Below are 10,398 nucleotides of genomic sequence, written 5' to 3'. Positions count from 1 at the left end.
TGACTACTTAGTCTTTTTTTCTTGAGCTGGATTTGTAACGGTTGGCAACCTTCAATAAAATTCAAACCACTCAATATATTTTCGGAATCAAGAAACAGAATTTTTCAAATGAACAATTTAGCGGGAAAATCTTGCCATTTGAGAAGAAAAATTTTTCGCCAGGCAGTTTTGCAACAATTTGTGTTCTAGCATATGAATGGCTTTCAATAATATTTACATATACATTTACGAACAATGCACATTTACAAAATACAATAACAACGAATTTTGAAATTATTAGTTGTTTGAGAAAAAATAACTTGAATATAAATTAAGGATTAAATCAAAACTGTAATTTTTTTATCGTTATTTTTTGTTGTTTTTGTCCAGATGAATGGCGAGATTGTTCAAATTTTCCAGTTTTCAGTGTCAAAAATTTTTCGCCGTTAATGAAGTAAACCACAATGTACCAAACATAAAGCAAAGTTGTCATAAATACGAAAAAAAAGACTTTTGGGGTTGCAAGTCAACTGATATACGGGGCTTGGGGGGGGGGGGGGGGGGGCTGCAACGGAAAAGAATTTTTTTACCTGTTTGCTGTTTTGCAGCATTTGCATTTACCGTTGCCCCGGTCATTTTCTCCCTTTTTAGCAGAAAAATGGAATGTTAAGAAAATGGACAATGAGCGTAACCTGATGCGATATGGATACTGTCAATTTCATTTAAGATATTTCAACTTTCTCTGCGCTCTTTTTGGAAACCATTAATTCATCACATTTTCAATTCCCTTCATCAATTCGTTCCTCTTTACCTGCAAACAGTACATATTTAATAGACAATAGAAATTGTCCTCGCTCTTAAAATTGCTTTAGTTAGCATAAATTTTGATTTTTTTTTGAATTTTTAAATGATTTCATAAGATCGAATTCAGAAAAAAAAATTGTCTTGAGAATCATCATATCTCTACTTCAGAAAATGTTGATTTCAATCGTATCAAATCGTTGGTATGTTCATTTTAGTTCATTTTGTGTTCGTCGTGTTTGATTTGAAGAAAACATACCGACAATTTCTGTAGTCTTTTAAGCCGAGAATTCCCAGACTTTTCTTATTAAGCCGAATATACCAAAATTTATCTTTTTGTAGTTTTGTTGGGTTTTCGGGACTGGCGTTGGGTACGTCCTAAACGTTTACCCCCCCCCCCCCCCCCCTGTTCATGAATTAGACTTTCTATTATTTCTGTCTAATTGACACGCTGCTAAAAACTATCGTGGATAACAATATCAAATTCGAGTAAATTACCAAAAATTTACGTTTTCCGGCTGGACGATTTTTCCTGCCTACATAAAAATAAGATAATCGCAAAATAAATTAGTTTCCTGGAACTATTCAGTTTCAGTACGAACACCAGTGATTTTTTACGACCCCAGTTACAAACTTTAAATAGTTGTACAGCACGTCACTATGTAAAAAGATATCACGTATCACGTACGCGCGGCTGAGGGACGTAAAATTTATATGCTTACCAAGCTCCAGGGGTCGGGGGGGGGGGGGGCAGAATAGGTCCAATTTCCTTTCAATAATACTGTAGAGTCTCTGAATGACAGACAGATGCTCTCTATTTAACTTTAGGTTGATGGAGCTTTCAACACTGGCGCTCTACAATTCCAGTGGGCACAGGAGCCGAACATCCACAAATACATCATCAAAATATTGACTCTCTCCTCTCAGTTTGAAATTGACATTTCTGCAAGTGGATGGGAACACACACATAATGTCGGTCTTACGTCCGGCAAACGGTTCGGCTTCATTTTTTGAAGAATTTTGAATTTTTTTTGTCGCAATCCGATGCTTTGAATTTTAGTTTTTTTTGAAAGCGTGCGTTGTGCTCAGAATTGGAACAGAAAGAAGGTTTCTTGCAATGGAGATAAAGGCAATTTTTGAAAAAAGTATTCCAAATATCAGAGTAAGTTTCTACCCATATTAACGAATGAAACGGCTGATTTTGTCATCTCGAAATAACGAAAAACAAGCAGCAAGTACTGAATTCCAGATTAAATTTACTCGTTTTTGATGCTGGTTTAATTTTGTCACTATTCAGTGATTCAACAATTCCACCTCAAATTATGTCACAAAAATTTTTGGAACTAAGGCTACTTACTGCTTATTATTGGTAAATTTAGCATTTCAAAGCAGTGATATTACATATATTTCCAAGCGTAGTCCTTGCATAAAATCGTCGTTTCTAAGCCTTGCTCCAGCACCATTTCAACGTTTGTTCCAGTGTCTCTGAGACCCGATCAACTGACCACCTGTGTGTTTACTGCCTCCTCTACCATTGTCCCACCTTACCATAGTTTTTTTAGAAGTCTTTAATTTGTAAATTGGACTGAAACATCGCGCTACTTTTCAAGGTAGAGAATGAGTTAAATCCGTTCAAATGCGTTCACTTTTGTAATCAATCCGCTGTATATTGTAGTGGAGAAAGCTAAGCTAACTTTTGTCATTACAGTTACAAGGAAATCTTTAATCCCCAACCACTTCTCGTCTTCTCTTTTACGCGCAAAACTTTGAGACGAGAAAAAGGCACATTGTAATCATATACTTTGTAAAAACGTAGCAATATCAGCGCTAAAACATATTTTGTGACAAACGCTGAAAATTTTTTGAGACTGTAAACCAGTCGTAAACATTGATTTTAACAAATTTACTTCAAAAAAGTTTGAAATTCATGGAAATTTTCTTACCTTACAATGGAAGGATGTCCAATTGTTTCAACAAAAAGCCAATTTTTGATACTCAAACTTGAAGAAAAAATTTGAATTTTCATTTTTGTAAAATATCTGAAATTATGTTGACTAATGAAGCTTACAAAAGATGATTCAACTCAACCCTTGTCTAGGTCAATTAGCAGTTAAGCATATACGACCCCGCAAACTAGGAAATGTTGCGTTGATTTTATGTATGATCAACACTAAAATGAACGCTGAAGTATGTATGATCACAGCCAAGATTCAAGCGGTGATTAATGTGGTTCTACTTCATTTCACCCCTATTCATTTAACCCCGTATCATTTAACCCCGATTTATTCACCCCTCTATCATTTAACTCCTTTATCATTTCACCCTCTATCATTTCATCCCGCCAATTAACAGTCGACATTAAAAGGCATGTTTTGTCATAATTAAGTGGATAAATTAATCCCACGTTCGGTTGTGATATTTTCATATCAAGTCCCACGGGCCGCTGAGGCATGGCCAGATGATTATATTGCTATTTTAATAATCCTTATTTTATAGAAATATTAAAATCGGGGTGAAATGATATTGGGGTTAAAAGATAGAGGGGTTAAATGATAGGGGTTTAAATGAATAGGGGTGAAAAAACGGGACACCATTAATGTAACTTGTGAGCTTAGGAGAGCTAAAATTAGGTACGATCTTTGCTTTGAAACACTTAATTTGTGTAAGATTAACAATTACACATGCTAAATTATGTAAAATAGACGCGCGTAAAAACGGCGTTGTTTTTTCAGAATCCTAAGCGCTGTTTTTGCATCAATTCAAAGGATTATCCGCCGATTGTACATGTTTATGTCGCTGAAATCTCGGCCCGGGAATTATTAGTCATTGAAATTATAGCCCTCTTTGTATTTTTCAGCATAATCTCATTATTCGATTTTTAAATCGTTATCAATCAATTAGTTCACATTTAAGCTTTCAAATTATGAAAGCTTTCAATTTATAATTAAATTTTCTTCGGGACCGATGGAGTAATAATCCATTGATGAACCATTGTATCATAATAATATAAGCTTTAAGTACAATTTTTAAAGTACAGTTTCAAACTCTGTACAGTTTTTAAAGTACAGAGTCTCCATTTCACATCGTTAAAAAGTGATCCTCCAACGTTTGACTGATTTGATTTAATGACAACTGTGACTGTATAGCTTCTTTTTGACCTCTTTGTCATTTAATTTAACAAAGAGGAAAAAAATTGAGAGCATAAGAAACGTGTTTAGGACTACACTGAACCCAAACGAGGATTGATTTTAATGAAAAAAATAGAATTCTCGTTTAAAATACACAAAATCAGCTATATTGATTTTTAAATGCGCCTTAAAAATTCAAGTATTAAGCTATAATCAAATACAAAACCAAAAACCTAAATTCAGAGCTATAATTTGAAGGTGTATTTTAATTTGGAAATGACTTAAATTGTGTATTTTTAAGCATAATTTTAACTTTTATATAGTAATCATTCCTTTTTTGAGTTCAGTATAGTCATATATAGCATATATAGATAACTAGCTTATCACTAGATATTAAATCTGTTTTTAATGATATTTTTTTCAGATACGACATTGAAGTGACCTCAGTTGCCTATGGAAAAGAATGTTCGACACCCTTTTCTATCTGGGAGTCAACGTATCCCGCGCCTCCAGTTGAGGTCCCATCTTCTAGAACATTCGATACAACAGAGATAAGCTTAGAAGTCAGTTACACTGGAGAAGTCCAGGTTGGTCTATCCCATTAGTTGAAGAATTTCAAAAACCCTTAAAGACCTTGAAAAATCATCTTTCAGGATTCTTACTTGATTGCATGGTTTTACGTCTGCCTTTAATTAAAAGGGAACCTTGTTTTTAAAATTTTGACATTTTTTTTTAAAAAAACTGTAATGTAAACTTGGAATTAACATTTAACGTGGTTACCTTGACTATGTTTATCAAAACAGCAGATCAAGCTTAATTAAACAATTTTCATCAGTCACTTTTATTTTTCCACACTTAAAAAGTATGTTTCTGTCCCCCCCCCCCCCACTTTTATTAAATAATATTTGCATTCCTGTACTATATGTAATGTTTCATTTTCTCAACTTTTAGAAAGTGCACATTTGGTTAATTCCACCAGAGGGAAGTTGTGTGAGTGGGTGTGCGTACCCTGCGCCCTCTACCACCCACGTCACCATATCTTCACTCACTCCTGGACAAGAATATCAAATTCTACTCAGAACAGAGAGTAATGGAAAGCACAGTGAATGGATTCAACTTACACAGGTAAAATTAAGTATTATCGACAAAAAATAACCAAAAATTTACTCATTTGGTAGACTTATCCTTTGGGTGATAGATGATAACTTACATCATAGACAAGCGTTTGGATAGTGTCATTGATGAAAAATGTTATATGGAAACCAAAACTGCTAGTAATAAATTATCTTGATAGCTAAAAATATTTTATGGAAATTATATTTGCATGGTTCGGGCGTTCTTTACCGTTTTTGAAAACAAAAATTCTATGGAAAGGGTTGAAAACAATATTTTTCATTAGTCGGTTAGCGATATCTTTGACTATTTTTGATCCAACCATCCAAACTCATTTGTGGGCTAGGAAAAGTTTTTCCTTTCCACGAGGGAAAATTAAGGGTCAAATTGTTCAAGAAAAATTTCCTTTTTCAATTTTACACAAGGAATTAACGCCACTTATTTTATATGCTCATTTTCAAAAAGAATATGCAAATAGCGTTTTTAGGAATCTAGGTCTAAAAAATGGCGTTTGTAGCAAAAAAACAGAATCAGTAAACAAAGTAGAAAAACTAAAACATGGACATAAAAAAGTGTCATTGTTCTCTTCAAAAAATGTTCATCAATTACTTAAACAAGAAGGCTCGGTAATATGCGTAATGCGCATAATGTTCCGACCCCGCTCATCCACGTTTTTGACTTAATTGTTTACCAAATGAGGAAGATATAAAAACCGTCCGATAAACCATTTATCCTTCAATAAACAAATAAGTTGGCCGATGAGAATTTTCTTTTATGAGTGTTGAATAAAAAAATGTATAAATAAAAAAATAGCAAACATTAATTGCGATCAAAACCTAAAGTCTATTTTTTAAAAACATTTAATAACAAAATGAAAATGGAATCAGATAAAACCTGAATTGAAAAAATTAACCTGTACATCATAAGATAAGATATGAGAGCTGTCAGTAAGGACACTGGGTAGCAAGTCGACAAATAGAAGCGAAATGCTCAAACTTCAAATAAATGATCCTGTTTCTGAAAACAATCAATTTCAAAATGATTAAAACCAATACGTGTCCACTCGGCTCTTTAAGAAGATTAACTGAAACTTTTAAGTTGACAATTAAGACCTGTCATTAACCAAACCTGTCAAACGTTCTCTTTTACTAAGCAATGACGAACCTTTATGAGAATTGCATCGGTAGACTTGAGACTAGCCATGAGTGATCGCAAAATATTTTGGAGAAGGCAAAATTAAAACATCTTTGTTGGCCATTGAAATGTTGTTGATTTTGTCGTTGATACTTATGGTTAAACAGTTAAGATTTCGCTCTATAAAGTTCTTCTTTTCTACGCATCCTAATTGTTTTCATCTCATCTTCTAAAATGGACTCAATTTGCAAGGCGAAATAAAAATAAATTTGAACAGTTAACAAGAAGCGTTTTGAGCACATAGCAAAAAAAAGCTCAGCACATCGCTGGGTTGCGTTCTGTGATGCATGGAATTGCTCATCATACGTTGATTTTGATGCCCCTAATGTTGTGGGCCTTGCAAAATATAATCAACTACATTTTTGATGCAAGTTATTTTATACCCATTTTTAGGTCCAAGCGAGCGATAAGATCAACTTTCAAAGGTCAGATGGAAAAGAGCTGCTCAAAGACTTTTTCTGGAAACTTCAGATTCTACACTTGTTTCTAACTTTGGATTGAAGTATTTGTACTCAATTTTTTTTGCGCAATTTTTTTGTTCAATTTTTAAAATGCTTTTCGGTTCTATCAATTGACTTGAATTTAGATTTTTTCTTTAAGAACAGCGATAGTTGATTACAACACTGGGATAGATTAAGAAGGAATTTTTCCAAAAGATGATTGATTCCATGAATGACCAAAAATTTTTTGGAACTTTTCGGGGCTTCCAGTTGTTGAATCACATATGTTTTGTTTGTTAATGGTATTTTTAATTTTCCGAGGTTTTGTCACAAATCTATTCTGTTTTTGTTTTTGCATTGAGGCGTTTTGGCAAATTTATGCAGAGCTTTTTTTATCTTATCTTAACTGATTTCTTTTTAAATCAAGTTCGTTGTCACATTTGCCTTTTTACTATTGACATATCTTCCAAGAAACTTCAAGTATTTTTAAGTCCAATAGGGGCGCAGTGGTCTTCTGTTCTGTGAGATTGAGCAAGCATGTCGATTATAGCGTAAAATCTTATATAAGTTTATATTTGTCTGTCGTATCACCACTTGAAAAAAGGCCGTCTCTTGGATGTATATAAGCCTAAATTTTGAGAAATTGCTTGGACTGGTGAATATCCATTTGCAATCGATACATGTATTCGTGATTTAATTATACATTTTGAATCTTTTCAATTTTGATAGATTGCTGCTTTTTTGCTGTCATGACGATCGACGAATTAAGATTTTGATTGGTAAAACTTGATAGTTTTTCAATCTGAACATTATTTAATAAACTAAATTTTGTCGCTAATGAATTAGAGTTTCTACCCTTTTAGAGGTTAGGACTTCACTTTTTGTGCGGACTTCAAAGTAATTTATTTTATTTTACCAACTCGAATAATCAGTTTTGGGAGCTCCTCAGCACTTTTTTTATTGAACTTTGGTTGATGCAATTAGCGCCACTCTTGTTGTGGACAAAATTTTTGCTTTGTTTTTTATCCCCAGTGATCAAAAAATTCTCATTCAATGGGTTTAAATCCATCAGCAACAACGACTACTCTAGTGTTTTTTTTTGATAATCATTATATCTTATTGTGTTTTTAGTATACCAAGAAGTTTGACGGTGTCATTCCAAACAGATCTTAATTTTAAGATTTTTTTCGGACTTTTTATGCTTCTCGACGATTGTACATTAATTGTTTAGCTGATGATAAACTAAATATTGAATATCCACTTTCAGTTTCAAGTAACAAGTGCAAACGTTTTTTTAAGAGTTCAATCATGCTTTGCGGCGGGATTTTATTTCAATTCTCGATTTCGTTGTTCTTCCCATTCTTTGCTACATAATTGACGTCAATGAAATTCTAATGAAATTCTATTGTTTGTTATAAATTTTTACCCATCGATAGACAGGATTGGGTATGATTGGGGGTCCACTTCTTTCAACAATTCAACAATTTCAGTGATTGCCACTAGCTTCACGATTGAATTCCGTCTGCTGTTGTTTTTTTGTATTGCTGTGTTTTTTTTGTGCAGCGAAATAGGTTGTACGAATGAATCGCGCTTGTGTTGAGCGAATTTTGGTTGCAAATTGTTGTTCATTATGTTGGTTTCTTTCCAATCTAACTGTTATTCTCAATGCTCTCTCTCGGGTTCGACCGTGTCCCGTAGCAATTGTCTAGTGATATCTTCATTAAGCAAATTCTTAATAAAGATATCTCGAATTTTAAGTTCTTCACAATTATTGAAATTATAAATTTCGTTCAGATCTTTAAGAATGCTGTAGAGCTGCTCAACATTTTCTCCTTTCTCTGGAAAAAAAATGAAACAAAAGTTATACTTTTTGGACAATTGAGAGCAAGTTCAAGTATGCCCCAATTTTCTCGTGTCGTTAAGTTGTAAAAATAATGACGAGGAAATTTTTGTGTAGGGTTACGTCGTACTTCTGTTCCTGTACTTAGATATAGTAACAAAACGCACTTTTAAACGCACAATGTCCAGGGTCTGTCGTCACAACGAGTTGAAGCTTGAGTTAATTTCTGAATCTTGAATTTCAGTTGATTGTTTTGAGTTTTGTTGTTCGCTCGCCAAATTTTTAGCGGGATCTTTGATTGCTTCCTTGCATTTTGGATTCCGTCGAGTTTTTGTTCTTGTAGGTGTTTCTTCAATTAGCGTGTCCAAAATTTTGTTTTCACTAGCCAATATAGCTAATTGGAGTTGAGTGTAGCTTTTCTGATGGGTGTTTTTGCTGTTGGGCGTTCCCAAAATGGTTCTGTCGAGAGTGGTGTTTTATAGGATTTACATTTTGTAGGATGGTACGTTTTTCCCCTTGTATTCGCTCCGTGCGTGACAACTCTGAATTTTGACAGTTTTTACGCTTATCTGATGTCGTTATAAATGTTTAAAATGATATAGCTTGATTCTGCCTATCAAGATCTAGATTTGAAGAGATTCAGTTAACAATTAGATCTGAGTGCAATAAAATGAAGTAAAATAAAAGAAGAATATTGGTAACAGAAGTCCGAAACTAAATCAAATCAAATTAATTGTACTTAATTTACCACATATTTATCAGTGATTTCAATGTTTGAAGTCTTTTTTTGAATGTTTCTTTGAGCAAGTTGATTTCTTTGAACATTTTCATGTCAATGAGAAATAAGAGCAAAAGAAACAAAGATCAAGATAAAGCCCAAGGGGTAATCTCGAAGCGCTTTTGCTGTGATAAGCAGCTGAGTGATCTTCAATTTTAAGTCAGTTATCACATCTCAATTGCAATTTTTCATAAATTTGGAGACTTTTCAATAAACTTTTTTTGTTCTCGGTTTTCATGATAAGTATTGCAGGATAGTTTTTATAGTTTTTTTAACTGTCTGTTAAATATTTTGTACCCTTATTTTTCAGCATATAATTTTCCTTTATTGATAGGAGCTGCGAAAGTAATTCGAAAACTGTTGCACTTTTAATCCGCTAATAATTGTACGCTTGTGAGTACGGTGTCGCATGTGGGGGTATATTCAATCAAACCCAGGTAAAGCTGCCTCACTCAGGCCACTTTTGACCTGACCGTTTGGTTGAAGACAGGAGGAGGAGGAGGAAGAGGGGGGGGGGGTTACAAGTGCGACCCAAGCCACACGGCCTGGAGAGGATTTAGTCACACAAATGTCTGAACAGTGACCGAAGTCTGGACATAGCCATAGTCTGATGATAGACCAAAATCTGAATACAGCAACCAATCATAAGTTAGAAGGTTTGTGGAGTAGGGTAGCGCAAAAATCTAACTCAAGACAAGAGTCTGGAAATAGTCTGATCATAAAATGACCATTGTCCTTTAAATACTTCTGATTTAAAAGAAATTTAACTCAAAAGCAACACTGTTGACTCAAAAATTGTGAATTTACATACCAGATATGAGTTTCATGTGTCTCGAACATGTATTTGTCTGATCATAGGGGATAGTCTGTTCAGAGAAAGCGTCGGTAGCGCTAAATTTGCCCGAAATATTTTGGGTTGTAGGGAAGTCGCACAAAACCGTGGGTCTCGCCAAGGTCTGGTCATAGACCGCTTTGGTCATGCATCGTATGATCAGAGATAGCTACGGTCGCATAAAGATCGAACTATTTTTTGTTTCACACGAAGGTCTGATCAAAGGTCATTTCGGTTTGACACGGTCTGATCAGAGGTCGAAGTCTGCAAATCCTCTGATCAGCGATAGAAGT

The 10,398-nt window shown here is 34.2% G+C and overlaps 1 protein-coding gene across 1 annotated transcript in view; it reads left to right on the top strand.

Annotated features, from left to right (window-relative positions):
- Positions 1-10,398, top strand: part of LOC142344349 (uncharacterized) — a 101,269-nt gene that overhangs the window by 32,068 nt on the left and 58,803 nt on the right. Inside the window, exons 14-16 of the mRNA XM_075395937.1 lie at positions 1,609-1,775; positions 4,333-4,495; positions 4,860-5,033. Of these exons, the coding sequence (XP_075252052.1) occupies positions 1,609-1,775; positions 4,333-4,495; positions 4,860-5,033 (504 nt within the window). The remainder of the gene's footprint in view (positions 1-1,608; positions 1,776-4,332; positions 4,496-4,859; positions 5,034-10,398) is intronic.

This window comes from Convolutriloba macropyga, chromosome 8 (genome assembly GCF_964194025.1).
Source record: "Convolutriloba macropyga chromosome 8, txConMacr16.3, whole genome shotgun sequence".
NCBI classification, from domain to species: Eukaryota; Metazoa; Xenacoelomorpha; order Acoela; family Convolutidae; genus Convolutriloba; species Convolutriloba macropyga.
Note: the sequence above shows the minus strand (reverse complement) of the source record. Positions and strands in the feature narration are given on the sequence as shown.